Raw genomic sequence first — 21,482 nt, forward strand, 5'->3', positions numbered from 1 at the left:
TGTCCTAATCCTTCTTCATAAAAGGAACGTCTTTTACATAATCTGGACGTAGTCCGTGCCTTGAAGTTTTACTTACAAGCTACTAAAGATTTTCGTCAAACATCTTCCCTGTTTGTCGTTTATTCTGGACAGAGGAGAGGTCAAAAAGCTTCTGCAACCTCTGTTTCCTTTTGGCTTCGGAGTATTATACGCCTAGCCTATGAGACTGCTGGACAGCAGCCCCCTGAAAGAATTACAGCTCATTCTACTAGAGCTGTGGCTTCTACCTGGGCCTTTAAAAATGAGGCCTCTGTTGAACAGATTTGCAGGGCCGCGACTTGGTCTTCGCTTCATACTTTTTCAAAATTTTACAAATTTGATACTTTTGCTTCTTCGGAGGCTGTTTTTGGGAGAAAGGTTCTTCAGGCAGTGGTTCCTTCCGCTTAATCCCTGCCTTGTCCCTCCCATCATCTGTGTACTTTAGCTTTTTATTGGTATCCCATATGTAATGGATGATCCGTGGACTGGATACATTTAACAAGAGAAAACATAATTTATGCTTACCTGATAAATTTATTTCTCTTGTAGTGTATCCAGTCCTTGGCCCGCCCTGTCATTTTAAGGCAGGTCTAAAATTTAATTAAACTACAGTCACCACTGCACACTATGGTTTCTCCTTTCTCTGTTTGTTTCGGTCGAATGACTGGATATGGCAGTGAGGGGAGGAGCTATATAGCAGCTCTGCTGTGGGTGATCCTCTTGCAACTTCCTGTTGGGAAGGAGAATATCCCATATGTAATGGATGATCCGTGGACTGGATACACTACAAGAGAAATAAATTTATCAGGTAAGCATAAATTATGTTTTTCGTTCCTTTCGCAATTTCAGGAATGGCCCCGCTTCATCCTCTCTGGCTGCAATGCAAGAGGGTAACACTTCACAGCCCAAGGCAACCTGGAAACCTTACCAGGGCTGGAATAAGGGTAAACAGGCCAAAAAGCCTGCAGCTGCCAACAAGACAGCATGAAGGGGTAGCCCCCGATCCGGGACCGGATCTAGTAGGGGCAGACTCTCTCTCTTCGCTCAGGCCTGGGCAAGAGATGTATACGATCCTTGGGCATTAGAGATTGTAGCCCAGGTATACCTTCTAGAATTCAAGGACTGGACAAGCATTATCAGTTTGTGGCTCTCCCTTTCAGGTTGGCCACTGCTCCCAGAATTTTCACAAAGGTGCTAGGGTCCCTCCTGGCGGTGCTAAGGCCGCGGGGCATATCAGTGGCGCCTTATCTAGACATCATCCTAATTCAGGCGTCGACTTTCCAAATAACCAAGTCTCACACGGAAATCGTATTGGCCTTTCTGAGGTCTCACGGGTGGAAGGTGAACGTAAAAAAGAGTTCTCTCCCCCCCCCCACAAGAGTTCCATTTCTAGGAACCCTGATAGACTCGGTTCCTAGAAACCGAGCTCTTCATTCCATTCCTCGACCATCTGTAGCTCAGTGCATGGAGACAATCGGACTAATGGTAGCGGCAATGGACATAGTCCCTTTTGCTCGGATACACCTCAGACCTCTGCAACTATGCATGCTCAAACAGTGGCATGGGGATTATGCAGATTTGTCTCCTCAAATTCAGTTGGACCAGGAGACCAGAGATTCTCTTCTCTGGTGGTTGTCTCAGGATCACCTGTCTCAGGGAATATGTTTCAGCAGACCAGAGTGGATCATTGTAACGACCGACGCCAGTCTGTTAGTTTCTCACTGAAAGCTCAGGGCTTATGGTCTTGGGAAGAAGCTCTTCTCCCGATAAACATTCTTGAACTGAGGGCGATATTCAACGCTCTTCAGGCATGGCCTCAACTATCTGCGGCCAAATTAATCAGATTTCAGTCGGACAACATCACAACTGTAGCTTACGTCAATCATCAGGGGGGAACAAAGAGTTCCCTAGCAATGACGGAAGTAACCAAAATAATCAGGTGGGCGGAGGATCACTCCTGCCATCTCTCAGCAATTCACATCCCAGGAGTAGACAACTGGTAGGCGGATTTTCTAAGTCGTCAGACTTTTCACCCGGGGGAGTGGGAACTCCACCCGGAGGCATTTGCCCAGCTGACTCAGCTTTGGGGCACTCCAGAGTTGGATCTGATGGCGTCCCGTCAGAACACCAAACTTCCTCTCTACGGGTCCAGGTCCCGGGATCCCAAGGCGGTATTGATAGATGCTCTAGCAGCGCCTTGGTCCTTCAATCTGGCTTATGTTTTTCCACCGTTTCCTCTCCTCCCGCGTCTGGTTGCCAGAATCAAGCAGGAGAAGGCTTCGGTGATTCTGATAGCGCCTGCGTGGCCACGCAGGACTTGGTATGCAGACCTAGTGGACATGTCATCTGTCCCACCATGGACATTGCCAATGAGGCAGGATCTTCTGATACAGGGTCCGTTCAAGCATCCAAATTTAGTTTCTCTACGTCTGACTGCTTGGAGATTGAACGTTTAATTCTATCAAAGCGGGGGTTCTCTGAGTCAGTTATAGATACTCTGATTCAGGCTAGAAAGCCTGTCACCAGGAAAATCTACCATAAGATATGGCGGAAATATCTTTGTTGGTGTGAATCCAAGGGCTACTCATGGAGTAAGATTAGGATTCCCAGGATATTGTCTTTTCTCCAAGAAGGATTGGAGAAAGGATTGTCAGCTAGTTACATAAAAGGACAAATATCTGCTTTGTCTATCCTGTTACACAAGCGTCTGGCAGAGGTACCAGATGTTCAAGCGTTTGCTCAGGCTTTAGTCAGAATCAGCCTGTCTATAAACCTGTGGCTCCGCCATGGAGTTTGAATCTAGTTCTTTGAGTTCTTCAAGGGGTTCCATTTGAACCTTTACATTCCATAGACATTAAGTTGTTATCTTGGAAAGTTTTGTTTTTGATAGCTATCTCTTCTGCTAGAAGAGTTTCAGAATTATCTGCCTTACAGTGTGATTCACCTTACCTGGTGTTCCACGCAGATAAGGTAGTTTTGCGTACCAAGCCTGGTTTTCTTCCTAAAGTGGTTTCTACAAGAATATTAACCAGGAAATAGTTGTTCCTTCTCTGTGTCCTAATCCATCTTCGAAGAAGGAACGTCTATTACACAATCTTGATGTAGTTTGTGCTTTAAAGTTCTATTTACAAGCAACTAAGGATTTCAGACAAACATCTTCTTTGTTTGTTATCTATTCTGGTAAGAGGAGAGGTCAGAAAGCGACTGCTATCTCTCTTTCCTTTTGGCTGAAAAGCATCATCCGTTTGGCCTATGAGACTGCTGGCCAGCAGCCTCCTGAAAGAATTACTGCTCATTCTACCAGAGCAGTGGCTTCCACATGGGCTTTCAAGAATGAAGCTTCTGTTGAACAGATTTGTAAGGCAGCGACTTGGTCTTCACTGCATACTTTTGCCAAATTTTATAAATTCGATACTTTTGGTTCTTCTGAGGCTATTTTTGGGAGAAAGGTTTTGCAAGCAGTGGTGCCTTCCGTTTAAGGTACCTCTCTTGTTCCCTCCATTCATCCGTGTCCTAAAGCTTTGGTATTGGTATCCCACAAGTAAAGGATGAATCCGTGGACTGGATACACCTTGCAAGAGAAAACAGAATTTATGCTTACCTGATAAATTACTTTCTCTTGCGGTGTATCCAGTCCACGGCCCGCCCTGGCATTTAAGTCAGGTAAATTTTTTTTGTTTAAACTACAGTCACCACTGCATCCTATGGTTTCTCCTTTTTCTTCCTAACCTTTGGTCGAATGACTGGGGGGTGGAGCTAGAGGGGGAGCTATATGGACAGCTTTGCTGTGTGCTCTCTTTGCCACTTCCTGAAGGGAATGAGAATATCCCACAAGTAATGGATGAATCCGTGGACTGGATACACAGCAAGAGAAAGTAATTTATCAGGTAAGCATAAATTCTGTTTTTATGATGCTAATATATAGCAAACAATAACATAAAAACTAATTTATCCAATAATAAAATTCACTACTCGAGTACTGGTTAAACTAAGCTCATATATTAAATAAATAAAACCTAAGTTAGACACATCTGAGAAACACTTTGGTTGAACACATAGATAAAAACGTCTCTGGCCAGTGGTGAACACCAACTTTGAAGATGAAGTCCAGAAATAAATGGGCCTAGGACTTGGATGTTAAAGGGACAGTCTAGGCCAAAATAAACTTTCATGATTCAGATAGAGCATGTCATTTTAAACAATTTTACCAATTTTGCTTTGTTCTTTTGGTATTCTTAGTTGAAAACTTAAAATAGGAGGTTCATATGCTAATTTCTTAGACCTTGAAGCCCACCTCTTTCAGTTTGCATTTTAACAGTTTTTCACCACTAGAGGGTGTTAGTTCACATATTTCATATAGATAACACTGCGCTCGTGCACGTGAAGTAATCTGGGAGCAGGCACTGATTGGCTAGACTGCAAGTCTGTCAAAAGTACTGAAAAAAGGGGCAGTTTGCAGAGGCTTAGATATAAGATAATCACAGAGGTTAAAAGTATATTATTATAACTGTGTTGGTTATGCAAAACTGGGAAATGGGTAATAAAGGGATTATCTATCTTTTAAAACAATAAAAATTCTGGTGTAGACTGTCCCTTTAAATCGACACTAAACACTGTGAATACAAAGTTTTAATCTGAAAAACTTCAAGCAATTACCAGTAAAAGCTGCTTCCTTGTCTCTGTCTCAGCTGACAACCGCTGTTCTCGTTTTTTTACGACTCATTTGAACTTGGATCCTACAGCATTAGCTTGGGCGTCTTAATGTCGTGTGGAGACCGAAAAATATTCCACGATCACCCAACTGGCCTGGAGCTTGGAGGTTCTGAACTCGTTAGTTCAGCAAAGGTACGAAACCTCGGAGTGCTGATTGACGCTGCACTATCTTTTAAACAGCAGATTTCCTCCGTAATAAAATCTGCCTACTTTCATCTGAAAAACATAGTCAGGATACAACACTTAATTCCCCCGGATGATATGCCAACATTAATCCATGCATTTGTATCCTCTAGGCTAGATGACTGCAATGCACTTTACTTGGGCCTCCCAAAAAAAGAACTCCATCGCCTTCAGACGGTACAAAACGCAGCAGCCAGACTACTGACCAATCAACTCACTCCTGCCACATAACACCTGTTCTCCACTCCCTGCATTGGCTTCTGATTAAATGGTGAACATATTTTAAAATTGGCCTGCTGACCTTCAAAGCCTTAAACAACCAAGGCCCACAGTACCTGAAAGAGCTCCTGATACCCTACATCCCATCCCGTTCACTTAGGTCAGCCAACACATCCCTCCTCTCAGTGCCAAGAATATGGACAAACTCGGGCTCCAGAGAATTCTGCCACGCTGCCCCTATTTTCTGGAACTCTTTACCGTGCGCAATCAGAGAGGCACCGTCCTTACAGACTTTTAAAAAAATGCTAAAGACCCACCTCTTCCATCAGGCATTCAGTCCGCTTATCTGACCTTCAGAAACTCCTAACTTGTATGTCTTATGTTGGTATATTTGTAAAGTGCTTTAAGTCTCACAGGGAGAAAAGCGCTATATAAATCGCAAATTATTATTATTATAGTTCTGTTAGGATATCTTATGCAGTTTTACTGACTCCACTTTCGGTTTTTTTTGGTGCTTTAGTTTGCTCGGAAAGGATAGACACTGGGACTTAGTGGCTGGCTCGCCAAAGTTTTTGACTAAAGCTCAGCTGACGTGAATTATGACCCGTTTAAAAGGTTCTATCTGTAAAACACACATGTAACACAAATTTGTTTCCCAGTCCTCTCACCGTATTCACTGCAGATCATTTAGCATTCTGCATACCTGGGGGGTGCTTAAAGGGACATGGAAGGCAGAATTAAACTTAAATGATTTTGAAAGATCATGCAGTTTTAAAAACGTTCTAGTTTATTCTCTCACCAAATTTACTGCTTTCGAAACATAGCCTCTTTCCATAACAGCATACTGAGGTATCCTAAGCACTGTGCAACAGATGCTACCTGACTTACACTGGTTAGTTTCCTTGTCATCTCTCAAATTCCTTCATAATTTAGCACTTGTTTCATTTTCTTATTGAATAGTTTTGTCCATAACTCGCACTCATTTACAACTACTGCATACCCTGCAATAGGTTTTCCAAAAAGAAAGATTGGGATCTAGCAGTAGATCTCTAATGGCTTCCCAGTAGATCACAAGTCTTGGATTTCCTATTGCTTCTCAGTCATTATTAATCGTACAGGCTCAAGTTCTAGTGATAGTAAATCCTAGAGTTTTTGAAACGCTAGGACTTGCCAGTGCAACAAATAAAGGGGACTTTCAGTCTTGAGGTATAAAATACTTCATGCTGAAAGTTCCTTTATTTGTCTGCAGTGTTCACCGTGCTGAACTCCTCAGGCTGCCCATGGCAGAACGCTATTTTATCACTGAGGTGATTTTAGCCAAATAGCGTGCTACCGGCATAATGCCAGCTGGCCCGCACGGATATTGGCTAAGAGGTGTAAACGTTGCCTCACTGAAAAATAGTGTTCTGCCGTGGCCTGCCTGAGATTCAGATTATGTTATGCTTCACACATGCATAAGTAGATCACACTGACAGACTTCACAAGGAAAATAGACCCAATCTCGCTAAAGTATAAGCACCCTTTTCTTACATAGCACATGGGGAACGGTTACGTGCACATGACCCAATCTCGCTAAAGTATAAGCACCCTTTTCTTACATAGCACATGGGGAACGGTTACGTGCACATGACCCAATCTCGCTAAAGTATAAGCACCCTTTTCTTACATAGCACATGGGGAACGGTTACGTGCACATGACCCAATCTCGCTAAAGTATAAGCACCCTTTTCTTACATAGCACATGGGGAACGGTTACGTGCACATGATCCAATCTCTCTAAAGTATAAGCACCCTTTTCTTACATAGCACATGGGGAACGGTTACGTGCACATGACCCAATCTCACTAAAGTATAAGCACCCTATCTTACATAGCACATGGGGAACGGTTACGTGCACATGACCCAATCTCGCTAAAGTATAAGCACCCTTTTCTTACATAGCACATGGGGAACAGTTACGTGCACATGTCCGTTGCTTCTAGACAACATTGTGTGGTTTACATTGTGCACATGATATAATAATTTGGGGAGCATCATGCATGCAAGGTCCATTAAAATAGGTCTTGGTGGGCATGCACAATATTTGATGTGTTTGCAATGTATTGGATGTTTAGGTGATGGGATATTTGGTTTGTGTGCAGTTTGCGGGGTCTGGGATGTTTGGAAAGGGTACACAGGATAGAATGATTGCTGTGTGGAGACCGAAAAAGGTTTTGTTTTAAAGGGATATGAAACACTAAATTGTTTTTTTTTGTGATTCACAGAGCATGCAACGTTTGGGTTTTACTTCACCTGTGCACATTTTAGTTATGACCTTTCTGTTCCTTTAAACATCACATAAAATAGTTTTAATATGAAATGGAACATTTTATTTTCCCTTTTAAAGTCCCTTTAAATATTTGTACGTAGTTCTGTGTACGCTAATTCATTGGTGTCCTTTTATTATGTATGGCTCATGCTGACTTTACACAACAGTCATGTAGCTTAATAGCACAGGAAACCCCAAAAATGTAATTTGTGATTCAGATAGAACTACACAAAATAGATATTTACTTTTCCAACCTGTGATTTCTCTGTTACTTCTACAAACTCAGGAGACTGAATTATTGCCAGGTAAATGTGTGAAGAGAAGTGTTGTCTAACAGTGGGAAGCCTGGTACAGATATCAGAAATCAAGCAGACTCATTGCAGGCCAAAACATAATGTTTATCATTTAAAAGCTCCTACAACAAATATGGTTGACGTGGCATATGTAAATATAACTAGCAAAAGATCACGCTGCTATTGTAAAACTACAGGAGGGCGCGCAGAATGAATAGTGTAAAGGGACGGTCAAGTCAAAATTAAACGTTCATGAGTCAGACAGAACAGGCAATTTTATACAACTTTCCAATTTACTTCTGTGAGCAAGTTTGCTTTGTTCGTTTGGTATCTTTTATTGAAGAGTAAAACTAGGTAGGCTCACAAGAGCTCAGGAGTGTGCACGTGTCTTTAGTACTCTATGGTATCAGTGTTTTATAACATTGTTTGTAGCTTTGTTATACAATGTTGTACTTAAGACACGTGCACACTCAATAAAAGAGACCAAGAGAACAAAGCAAATTTGATAACAGAAGTAAATTTGGAATGTTGTATAAAATTGCTGCTCTGTCTGAATCATTAAAGTTTAATTCTGACTTTACTGTCCCTTTAAAAATAGATTATTTCAATTCTATCAATTAACAACATAGTACCAGAACTGCTGATGCTTTATCTATTCTTTGTTCTATCTGACATCCTCTGTTTATGTTTCAAGGCAAAACCCAGAGGCAACATTTGAGGTTTTTGTGGAAGTGAATCGCCATGGATCCCAGGAGTCGGATGAAGGTACATTTATTATTATTTTATTCTAAAATGTTTAAAGCAGCAGGAATTCTATTTCATTATTCAGCTAGAGGTAACAATTCTAAATCCTTTTACAAATTACTTCTGAAATCGAATTTGTTATCCTTTGTTGAAGAAGCAGCAATGCACTATTGGGAGCTAGCTGAACATATAATGTGAGCCAATGACGAAAGGCATATATATGTACAGCCACCAATCAGCAGCTAGATCCTAGTAGTGTATTGCTGATACCTAGGAATGATTTTCAACAAAGGATACTAAAATTGTTCATTTGTTTTAAAATTACAGGCTCTATCTAAATCCTGAAAGTTTAATTTTGACTTTACTGTCCATTTAATTATGCACAGTGCAAGCTCTTTGTGATATACGTGAACTATTTCCCCCTTTTCCTTTAATTTGAGTCCACTTGCTGTGGGTTTTCCAGTTCGTTCTAAGGAGCATAACCTGGCCACATAGGTGTCATTATTGCTGATATAATGATGCGGCGAGCTGTGCCAATTCCCGATTGGCTCCTCCAAATAGTGTAGGTGGTGGTGGGTGGAGTTTGACTATTGAAAAACAGCTGCAGCAAAAAAGTTAAGGCAATAAAAACCCTCACATAATATTGCACTATTGGAGAAAAATATCGTATTTACATTGTTTTTACTTTATTATTATTATTATTATTATTCTTTATTTATAAAGCCCCAACAGATTCCGCAGGGCTGCCATAAAAGAGTTAAACACATAGGAAAATTCCCACTCCTTAACCACACGCATTGAAGTTCCTGAGTAGAACACATCTGCTCAGCCAATCAGGAGTGGCAACCACATGTAGCTGTGAGTCACCAGCAGTTGTATGTTTAGGAGCAGCAGTGCTTGAGCAGAACTTTACATATGTTTTTAACCTCCTTCTGACAGTTAAACAGTTATCTAGTTCTGCATAAACAATATGCACTCATGTCACATTTGCTTTAGAATGTCCCTTTAACACCTTGTCTTCAGCAGTTGTGCTTTCACCTGTTACCTGTAGGGGCCAATCCAGACTTGTTACTGGAATAGACCCGGCTCGCTACTGTCATTATGTTTTACAGCATCTGCTGAGGCCACGTAGGGAAGAGATGCAGCAGGGGTAGACTTGGGAATTCTCCAACTGGAATTTTCACAGTTAAATTGCTGGAAAAGGGGGTAAAACAAACAATGAAATGATTTTGTAATACAATGTCATCTGATTACTGTCCCTTTAACCTGTATGGTAACAGCAAATAGTAATAATGCCAATACTAAATATGCGCCTCAGTATAGTAGCCGTGTGCATTTATTTAATGGCATTACGTGTGTCCGGAAGACAGCTTTTTATGTAGCCAACATCTCTGTAATCCCAGTGGACTTTAAATCACATAACCTGATATATCCTAATGTAAGCTGGTTGTACAGTATGAGACAGGCAGCAGTGGTTTCATACAGACAGCTACTGTCACCCCAGTGGGTGACTGAGCATCTTCACTTGGGGGATCCGTTCTAGAGGGAAGCAATTAATGGTGTTGTGCAGTCAGGATTTGTCCCCCTGGAGCACCTGGGAGAGAGCGAGTCTCTCCGTTCAGCAGCTGTGACAGACAAAGCACTAACCTATTTGTGTACAGCTCTTTGCATCTACACATTACAACTATTTGTCCTTAAAGGGACACTAAACCCATTTTTTTCTTTCATGATTCAGATAGAGTTTACCATTTTAAACAACTTTCTTATTTACTTCTATTATCAAATTTTCTTTGTTCACTTGGTATCTTTTGTTGGAAAGCAGGGAGCCTGCATGTAGTTTTGCAAGAATGTTATCCATTTGCATGAGCAGTAGATGGCAGCACTATTTCCTGCCATATAGTGTTCCAGACACCTACCTAGGTATCTCTTCAACAAAGAATACCATGAGAACTAAACAAACTTGGATAATAGAAGTAAATTGGAAACTTTAAAAATTGTATGCTCTGAATTACAAAAGAAAATGTTTGAATTTCATATCCCTTTAAAAGGACACTAAAGTCAGTTGTTTGTTTATGCATCAGAAATTATTCACCATATTGCAAAAGATGTGCTTGCAAAATAAATGTTTTAAAAAGCATTTAATGCTATTATTTTGTTAGAAATGCCTCCGTGAAAAGCTTCTTGAATGTTGCTTATCTTACTTCCTTTGCTGTGGCCAGTTATGGACAGTTATAAACATGTAGGTATCAGCTTTCTGGATACCACAGAATGCACTACAGTGTCTTCATTGTTGTTCCCTTCCCGCCATTAGGACGTTCCATGCCACCCTAACTGCGCTGGGCTTTAGCGTCGTTGGGACGTACTGAAGCCATAACGACTTCCTAACTGGGATCGCGGGCTGGAGGGCGTGGCTAGTGTCATAGGCACTCCCCCTGACCTGATTCCATCATTGAAATCAAGCAACATGAACGATCGAGAATTTCAATTTTTACTTATTTGTTTACATCAGAACTTTGTTCCGATGTAGACAAATAAGCCCCAGTATGAAAGGGTTAAATTACAGGAAAAACAAACAAAATAAATAAGAAGATTGCATGTCTGAGGGGTGGTCTTGTCTAAATTAGTTTGGGAATTATGGGTAGATGACACGGGGCAATCATCTCTTGTATATTTTATTGACCCCTGAACCTTCTGGTAGTTATGGGAGTTCTAGCATGCTCTTAGTTAGAAAGATATGTTGTCTTAGATACTCGTCATTTGGAAATTAACTAAACCATTGTTTTATTTATAATTCATAAATATCAGTTTTTTCTGCAAGCTCGGTTTTCATTGTTACTCATTATTTCCCACTCACAAGTTTTTTTAAAGAGAATACCTTTTTTGTATGTTGAACGTTCTTAAAGCCATTAATCTTCTTTCACATTCAACTTTCTGAAAAAAAAAAACAGAATAGACCTCTTGAGCCCCCCAAGCTGTTTAAACTTTTACATAATTACCATTTTAGTCTTTCAGAGCCCCCAACTAACTTTTTTACGTGATAGTCTCAGTTTGAAAGATCAGCACCACTTTCCCTACTTTATTTTTTATTTTTCATGGTTTTATAAAGTGAAATCAGGGATCATCTAAACCCTACCAATAAACACAAAATCCTGCCCCCTCACTGACCAATTAATCTCATGAGCAGCTCTAGCTCAATCCCAGGCCTACCTAATTTTGTTCCTAGTTCAACTTGACTTTGCTCCTGAATTGCTCTTCTTATTCTCCTGGTCTCATGATCCAAGTTCAACTTGACTTTGCTCCTGTATTGCTCTTCTTACTCTCATGACCTCATGATCCAAGTTCAACTTGACTTTGCTCCTGAATTGCTCTTCTTATTCTCCTGGTCTCATGATCCAAGTTCAACTTGACTTTGCTCCTGTATTGCTCTTCTTACTATCATGACCTCATGATCCAAGTTCAACTTGACTTTGCTCCTGAATTGCTCTTCTTATTCTCCTGGTCTCATGATCCAAGTTCAACTTGACTTTGCTCCTGTATTGCTCTTCTTACTCTCATGACCTCATGATCCAAGTTCAACTTGACTTTGCTCCTGTATTGCTCTTCTTACTCTCATGACCTCATGATCCAAGTTCAACTTGACTTTGCTCCTGAATTGCTCTGCTTAGTCTCCTGGCCTCATGATCCAAGTTCAACTTGACTTTCCTCCTGAATTACTCTGCTTACTCTCCTGGCCTCATGATCCAAGTTCAAGTTGACTTTGCTCCTGAATTGCTCTTCTTACTCTCCTAGCCTCATGATCCAAGTTCAACTTGACTTTGCTCCTAAATTGCTCTTCTAACTTTCCTAGCTTCATAATCAAAGTTTAACTTGACTTTGTTGTCAAAGTCCTCTTTTTACTCTCCTGGCCTCAAAGTCCATGTTTTTTGTTGTTTTTTTTTTAAATGTACCTCTTCCTCTTGATATTCTTTGATGATATCTATGTAGCTCCTTTCCATTAAGACATACTATTGAAGGCTCAGGAACGTGCACATGTTTTGATCATTATATTGAGCAGTGTCTGTAAATATGCTATACTCTATACCTATAGTGTATGTTCCTGAGCATACCTCCATATTCTCTCATGGAAAGAAGCTAAGTTTCACCTGTGGATATCAATTTTGACTTTTATGTTCCTTTAATATCCACTATGTAGTTCAAGTCTCAATTTTCTTAAAGGGACAGTTTACTAAAAAATGTTCTCCCCTTTAATTTGTTCCCAATGATCCAGTTTACCTGCTGGAGTGTATTAAATTGTTTACAAGTAGATCCTTTACCCTTATATTGGCATTTTAAATAGTTGATTTAGCATGTGGTATCCCCACCTATTCTGAAAGTTTGTGGCCGCAGATATGCTTTGTAAACACAGCCAGCAGAAGAAATTATACTCCCAGTAGTATATAGCAGAGATAAGGTAATACAATGTTGATTTTCCATTGTTCTCTCCAAGTACTGGTGATTGTTTTACAGACAGATATAAGATAAAGAAACATGTTTATGTACACAATGTGATACAGTAATGAGATCTGATTATACCTACAAGCTCAACCCATTTTATTAGGTTGTGGCTTCAAAACACAATATCAGAGCTTTAATATACACAAATAAACCTTAAAAAGCTAATTTCTTTCATGTAATTAGCAAGAGTCCATGAGCAAGTGACGTATGGGATATACATTCCTACCAGGAGGGGCAAAGTTTCCCAAACCTCAAAATGCCTATAAATACACACCTCACCACACCCACAAATCAGTTTTACAAACTTTGCCTCCCATGGAGGTGGTGAAGTAAGTTTGTGCTAGATTCTACGTTGATATGCGCTTCGCAGCAGGCTGGAGCCCGGTTTTCCTCTCAGAGTGCAGTGAATGTCAGAGGGATGTGAAGAGAGTATTGCCTATTTGAATTCAATGATCTCCTTCTACGGGATCTATTTCATAGGTTCTCTGTTATCGGTCGTAGAGATTCATCTCTTACCTCCCTTTTCAGATCGACGATATACTCTTATATATACCATTACCTCTACTGATTCTCGTTTCAGTACTGGTTTGGCTTTCTACTACATGTAGATGAGTGTCCTGGGGTAAGTAAGTCTTATTTTCTGTGACACTCTAAGCTATGTTTGGGCACTTTTATATAAAGTTCTAAATATATGTGTTTAAACATTTATTTGCCTTGTTTCAGGATGTTCAATATTCCTTATTTCAGACAGTCAGTTTCATTATTTGGAATAATGCATTTGAATAATAAATTTTTCTTACCTTAAAATTTGACTTTTTTTCCTGTGTGCTGTTAGGCTCGCGGGGGCTGAAAATGCTTCTTTTTATTGCGTCATTCTTGGCGCGGACTTTTTTGGCGCAAAAAAATTTCTTAGTCATTTCCGGCGTCATACTTGTCACCGGAAGTTGTGCGTCATTTTTTTGACATTTTTACACCAAAGATGTCGGCGTCGCCGGATGTGGCGTCATTTTTGGCGCCAAAGCATTTAGGCGCCAAATAATATGGGCTTCTTTTTTGGCGCTAAAAAATATGGGCGTCATTATTGTCTCCACATTATTTAAGTCTCATTGTTTATTTGCTTCTGGTTGCTAGAAGCTTGTTCATTGGCATTTTTTCCCATTCCTGAAACTGTCATTTAAGGAATTTGATAAATTTTGCTTTATATGTTGTTTTTTCTATTACATATTGCAAGATGTCTCAGATTGACCCTGGATCAGAAGCTACTTCTGGAAATTCGCTGCCTGTTGCTGGATCTACCAAAGTTAAGTGCATTTGTTGTAAACTTGTGGTAACTGTTCCTCCGGCTGTTGTTTGTGATGAATGTCATGATAAACTTGCTAATGCAGATAATATTTCCTTTAGTAATGTTCCATTACCTGTTGCTGTTCCATCAACATCTAATACTCAGGGTGTTCCTGTTAACATAAGAGATTTTGTTTCTAAATCTATTAGGAATGCTATGTCTTTTATTCCTCCTTCCAGTAAACGTAAAAAGTCTTTTAAAACTTCTCATTTATCAGATGAATTTTTAGATGAACATCATCATTCTGATTCTGTTTCTGATGATGAATTCTCTGGTTCAGAGGATTCTGTTTCAGAAATTGACACTGATAAATCTTCATATTTATTTAAAATGGAATTTATTCGTTCTTTACTTAAAGAAGTCTTAATTGCATTAGAAATAGAGGAATCTGGTCCTCTTGATACTAAATCTAAACGTTTAAATACGGTTTTTAAACCTCCTGTAGTTATTCCGGAAGTTTTTCCCGTCCCTGATGCTATTTCTGAAGTAATTTCCAGGGAATGGAATAATCTGGGTAATTCTTTTACTCCTTCTAAAAGGTTTAAGAAATTGTATCCTGTGCCATCTGACAGATTAGAGTTTTGGGACAAAATCCCTAAAGTTGATGGGGCTGTCTCTACTCTTGCTAAACGTACTACTATTCCTACGGCAGATAGTACTTCTTTTAAGGATCCTTTAGATAGGAAAATTGAATCCTTTCTAAGGAAAGCTTATTTATGTTCAGGTAATCTTCTTAGGCCTGCTATATCTTTGGCGGATGTTGCTGCAGCTTCAACTTTCTGGTTGGAGGCTTTAGCACAACAAGTAACAGATCATAATTCTCATAGCATTGTTAATCTTCTTCAACATGCTAATAACTTTATTTGCGATGCCATCTTTGATATCATTAGGGTTGATATCAGGTATATGTCTTTAGCTATTTTAGCTAGAAGAGCTTTATGGCTTAAAACTTGGAATGCTGATATGTCTTCTAAGTCTACTTTGCTTTCCCTTTCTTTCCAAGGTAATAAATTGTTTGGTTCACAGTTGGATTCTATTATTTCAACTGTTACTGGGGGGAAAGGAACTTTTTTACCACAGGATAAAAAATCTAAAGGTAAATATAGGGCTGCTAATCGTTTTCGTTCCTTTCGTCAGAATAAGGAACAAAAGCCTGATCCTTCCTCTACAGGAACGGTTTCTGTTTGGAAACCATCTCCAGTCTGGAATAAATCCAAGCCTTTTAGAAAGCCAAAGCCAGCTCCCAAGTCCACATGAAGGTGCGGCCCTCATTCCAGCCCAGCTGGTAGGGGGCAGATTACGATTTTTCAAAGAAATTTGTATCAATTCGATTCACAGTCTTTGGATTCAGAACATTGTTTCACAAGGGTACAGAATAGGTTTCAAGATAAGGCCTCCTGCAAGAAGATTTTTTCTTTCTCGCGTTCCAATAAATCCAGTGAAGGCTCAAGCGTTTCTGAAATGTGTTTCAGATCTAGAGTTGGCTGGAGTAATTGTGCCGGTTCCAGTTCTGGAACAGGGTCTGGGGTTTTACTCAAATCTATTCATTGTACCAAAGAAGGAGAATTCCTTCAGACCAGTTCTGGATTTAAAAATATTGAATCGTTATGTAAGGATACCAACATTCAAAAAGGTAACTATAAGGACTATTCTGCCTTTTGTTCAGCAAGGGCATTATATGTCCACAATAGATTTACAGGATGCATATCTGCACATTCCGATTCATCCAGATCATTTTCAGTTTCTGAGATTCTCTTTTCTAGACAAGCATTACCAGTTTGTGGCTCTGCCGTTTGGCCTAGCAACAGCTCCAAGGATTTTTACAAAGGTTCTCGGTGCCCTGCTATCTGTAATCAGAGAACAGGGTATTGTGGTATTTCCTTATTTGGACGATATCTTGGTACTTGCTCAGTCTTCACATTTAGCAGAATCTCATACGAATCGACTTGTATCGTTTCTTCAAGAACATGGTTGGAGGATCAATTTACCAAAGAGTTCATTGATTCCTCAGACAAGGGTAACCTTTTTAGGTTTCCAGATAGATTCACTGTCCATGACTCTGTCTTTGACGGACAAGAGACGTCTGAAATTGGTTTCAGCTTGTCGAAACCTTCAGTCTCAATCATTCCCTTCGGTAGCCTTATGCATGGAAATTCTAGGTCTTATGACTGCTGCATCGGACGCGATCCCCTTTGCTCGTTTTCACATGCGACCTCTTCAGCTTTGTATGCTGAACCAGTGGTGCAGGGATTATACAAAGATATCACAATTAATATCTTTAAAAACGATTGTACGACACTCTCTGACGTGGTGGACAGACCACCATCGTTTAGTTCAGGGGGCTTCTTTTGTTCTTCCGACTTGGACTGTGATCTCAACAGATGCAAGTCTGACAGGTTGGGGAGCTGTATGGGGGTCTCTGACAGCGCAGGGGGTTTGGGAATCTCAGGAGGCAAGATTACCAATCAACATTTTGGAACTCCGTGGGATTTTCAGAGCTCTTCAGTCGTGGCCGCTTCTAAAGAGAGAGTCGTTCATTTGTTTTCAAACGGACAATGTCACAACCGTGGCATATGTCAATCATCAAGGAGGGACTCACAGTCCTCTGGCTATGAAAGAAGTATCTCGAATACTTGCATGGGCGGAATCCAGCTCCTGTCTAATTTCTGCGGTTCACAACCCAGGTATAGACAATTGGGAAGCGGATTATCTCAGTCGCCAGACTTTACATCCGGGCGAATGGTCTCTTCACCCAGAGGTGTTTCTTCAGATTGTTCAAATCTGGGGACTTCCAGAAATAGATCTGATGGCTTCTCATCTAAACAAGAAGCTTCCCAGGTATCTGTCCAGATCCAGGGATCCTCAGGCGGAAGCAGTGGATGCATTGTCACTTCCTTGGAAGTATCATCCTGCTTATATCTTTCCACCTCTAGTTCTTCTTCCAAGAGTGATTTCCAAGATTCTAAAGGAGCGTTCGTTTGTTCTGCTGGTGGCTCCAGCATGGCCTCACAGGTTTTGGTATGCGGATCTTGTTCGGATGGCTACTTGCCAACCGTGGACTCTTCCGTTAAGACCAGACCTTCTATTGCAAGGTCCTTTTTTCCATCAGGATCTCAAATCATTAAATTTGAAGGTATGGAGATTGAACGCTTGATTCTCAGTCATAGAGGTTTCTCTGACTCCGTAATTAATACTATGTTACAGGCTCGTAAATCTGTGTCTAGGAAGATATATTATCGAGTCTGGAAGACTTACATTTCTTGGTGTTCTTCTCATCTTTTTTCTTGGCATTCTTTTAGAATTCCTAGAATTTTACAGTTTCTTTAGGATGGTTTGGATAAAGGTTTGTCTGCAAGTTCCTTGAAAGGTCAAATCTCTGCTCTTTCTGTTCTTTTACACAGAAATATTGCTAGTCTTCCTGATATTCATTGTTTTGTACAGGCTTTGGTTCGTAAAAAACCTGTTATTAAGTCAATTTCTCCTCCTTGGAGTTTGAATTTTGTTCTGGGGGCTCTTCAAGCTCCTCCGTTTGAACCTATGCATTCGCTGGATATTAAATTACTTTCTTGGAATGTTTTGTTTCTTTTGGCCATCTCTTCTGTTAGAAGAGTTTCTGAATTATCTGCTCTTTCTTGTGAGTCTCCTTTTCTGATTTTTCATCAGGATAAGGCGGTGTTGCGAACTTCATTTAAATTTTTACCTAAGGTTGTGAATTCTAACAACATTAGTAGAGAAATTGTGGTTCCTTCATTGTGTCCTAATCCTAAGAATTCTAAGGAGAGATCATTGCATTCTTTGGATGTAGTTAGAGCTTTGAAATATTATGTTGAAGCTACTAAAGATTTCCGAAAGACTTCTAGTCTATTTGTTATCTTTTCCGGTTCCAGGAAAGGCCAGAAGGCTTCTGCCATTTCTTTGGCATCTTGGTTAAAGTCTTTGATTCATCATGCTTATGTTGAGTTGGGTAAAACTCCGCCTCAAAGGATTACAGCTCATTCTACTAGGTCAGTTTCTACTTCCTGGGCGTTTAGGAATGAAGCTTCGGTTGATCAGAATTGCAAAGCAGCAACTTGGTCTTCTTTGCATACTTTTACTAAATTCTACCATTTTGATGTGTTTTCTTCTTCTGAAGCAGTTTTTGGTAGAAAAGTACTTCAGGCAGCTGTTTCAGTTTTATTCTTCTGCTTATATTTCAGTTTTTTTCATTATAAGATTGAAACTTTATTTTGGGGTGTGGATGGTTTTTCAGCGGAATTGGCTGTCTTTATTTTTATCCCTCCCTCTCTAGTGACTCTTGCGTGGAAGTTCCACATCTTGGGTATTCATTATCCCATACGTCACTAGCTCATGGACTCTTGCTAATTACATGAAAGAAAACATAATTTATGTAAGAACTTACCTGTTAAAATCATTTCTTTCATATTAGCAAGAGTCCATGAGACCCACCCTTTTTATGGTGGTTATGATTTTTTTGTATAAAGCACAATTATTCCAATTCCTTATTTTTTATGCTTTCGCACTTTTTTCTTATCACCCCACTTCTTGGCTATTCGTTAAACTGATTTGTGGGTGTGGTGAGGGGTGTATTTATAGGCATTTTGAGGTTTGGGAAACTTTGCCCCTCCTGGTAGGAATGTATATCCCATACGTCACTAGCTCATGGACTCTTGCTAATATGAAAGAAATGAATTTATCAGGTAAGTTCTTACATAAATTATGTTTTTCATACATTTTTTGCTCCGCAGTTGGTAAAAAAAGCAATTGTAAACACATTAAGGGAAAACTATTTTACAGTATACTGTCCCTTTAAGTTTCTGCCTTCCACTGAAGCCCCAAAAATTGGGCCTGATGCCTACATTTTCGTGTCCTTGAGTTCCTCACATTGTCCCTCTACTAAACAACAGCTCAACGGTTAAATATGTTAGCTATCAAAACAGGTGACGTAAAAGTAAATGCATATATGATCTGCAGTTCTCAGAGATTACATTACTGTGTATGAGTGTACTGCAGTTAGGTCACTTAAGTGATTGTGGAGAGGAAACGTTATTCATTACTGGAGGTATTTGTTGTAATAACGTATACTAATAACAAGCTCTTTGGACAACAGCACTGTCAAAGGTAAATGCCAACCACACTTCATCCACTGACATAATTGTTTATTATTAACATAAAATATATCTGCATTGTTACGGTGTTTTTAAATGCCATATACCTGCATCGTTTGTTAAAAAGTAAGCAATGTGTGTGCATCATTTGTTAAACAAATAAATGGTAACTAACATGGAGGAACAAATGATGCAAGCACATGACATAAAAAATATATGTATATATAATGCAGACACCTGGCATATAATATGCTGCGTCTCTGAGTTATTGAGAAACTTGCTGTGTTTCTGCACTGTTTGTTAAAACATAGAGCATGCCATTTAAAGGGACATTAAACACAAATTTTAAGCTGCATGAAAATGTACCATCATATCTTAGAAGAATTTTGCAATGAAAATTGCAGCTTTATTTTGTCAATATTGTCAAGATTGTTTAATGTTTTTACTTTTCACTGATTTCCCTGACTCCAGAAGAACCCTCGCTAACCAATCGCAAACTAATACACAGATATAGCATGAACTCTGTTTGCACATGTGCAGTTAAAGGGACACTAAACCTAAATTTCCTTTCGTGATTCAGCTAGAGCAGCAATTTTAAGCAACTTTCTAATTTACTCCTATTATCAATTTTCTTCGTTTTCTTGGCATCTTTATTTGAAAAAACATTAATGTAAGCTTAGTAGTCAGCCCCATTTAGGTTCAGCACCGGGGTAGCGCTTGCTGATTTGTGGTTAAATGTAGCCACCAATTAGCAAGTACCAGGGGCGAAACTACAGGGGGTGCAGAGGTCGCAGGTGCGACTGGGCCCCTGAGGGTGGGGGCCCAGCTTAAAAAAAAAAAAAAAAAAAATTTTAATAATTTTTTTTTTTAAATAAAAAACGTTAACCTACCACTGCCTGCACTGATATCATGTGAGTGTGACATGACTACAGGGGTTAGTATTTCTGTTTTACCCATTGGTGTTTGTGTGTATGTATGGTGTGTGTGTGTGTGTGTGTATTTATGCATGTGTGTGTGTGTGTATGTTTGTGTGTATGTATGTGACTGTGTGTGTATTTATGCATGTGTGTGTGTGTTTGTGTATGTTTGTGGAACCAGCAAATTACAGACCTTGTTACTACAGCATGGGATGGGGGGGGGGGCTTGGGGTAAACAGTGCCACTATACAGTACCACTATATACAGTATGGGGGGTGGACCATTTCCCTGACTACTGTGGTCACTTTATAAAGTACTGGGCGGGTAGGGTCAGGCCAGCCGGCATATTACAGACTGTGTCACTAACTTACTATATACAGTACTGGGGGGTTAAATAGTGTCACTATATATATATATATATATATATATATATACAGTAATAGGGGGTCACACCATATCACAGATTGTGGGCACAGGGTACCTCCTTTTGCAGACATGTAATCTGATTCACATTTTTTTCTGTGTTAAATGTAAAAAAAAATGTATTAAATTCACCTTTTTTGGCGGGGGGAGGGGTAGTGGGGGGCCCCTTCTTAGATTCTTGCACTTGGGCCCTGTGGTTTCTAGTTACGCCTCTGGCAAGTGCTATCCAATGTTCTAAACCAAAAATGGGCAGCTCCTAAGCTTTTTTTTCCTGCTTTTTGAAATAAAGATACCAAGAGAACAAAGAAAATTTGATAATAGGAGTAAATTAGAAAGTTGCTTAAAAGGGATAGTAAAGGCATTTTTTTTTCTTAACAGCATCCTTTAGTTAAATATACACACACAAATTTCTCAAATACCTTGCGCTGTCCATTTTCTGCAGTTTCGCTGCTTTCTTGCTCCTAATATTGGTTCCTTTCCAAACCCACTGTGAGGCTAATCTGCATTAGCCAATCATGGTGGGCAACCTGAGTTCTCTCTGTTACGTATGGGCACATACCCATGCATGCGCTTAAATTGCGTACCCTACCGCGCAAGCGCATTTCTGAACCTTGAAACTCTGCTTTCACCATTCTTCATAGTTTCGCCGGAGACGTTGGGATGTATATATATATTTGTGGGAATGTTAAACTCCATGTCGGACATTTATGGGCTGTCATGTAG

General features: G+C 39.9%; 1 protein-coding gene across 1 annotated transcript in view; it reads left to right on the forward strand.

Moving 5' to 3' along the window:
• Positions 1-8,427: 8,427 nt before the first annotated feature.
• Positions 8,428-21,482, forward strand: part of DENND1A (DENN domain containing 1A) — a 1,966,771-nt gene continuing 1,953,716 nt past the window's right edge. Inside the window, 1 exon segment of the mRNA XM_053695696.1 lies at positions 8,428-8,499. Coding sequence (XP_053551671.1) covers positions 8,476-8,499 — 24 coding nt within the window. The 5' untranslated portion in view covers positions 8,428-8,475.

Source organism: Bombina bombina, chromosome 12, assembly GCF_027579735.1.
Source record: "Bombina bombina isolate aBomBom1 chromosome 12, aBomBom1.pri, whole genome shotgun sequence".
Classification (NCBI taxonomy): domain Eukaryota; kingdom Metazoa; phylum Chordata; class Amphibia; order Anura; family Bombinatoridae; genus Bombina; species Bombina bombina.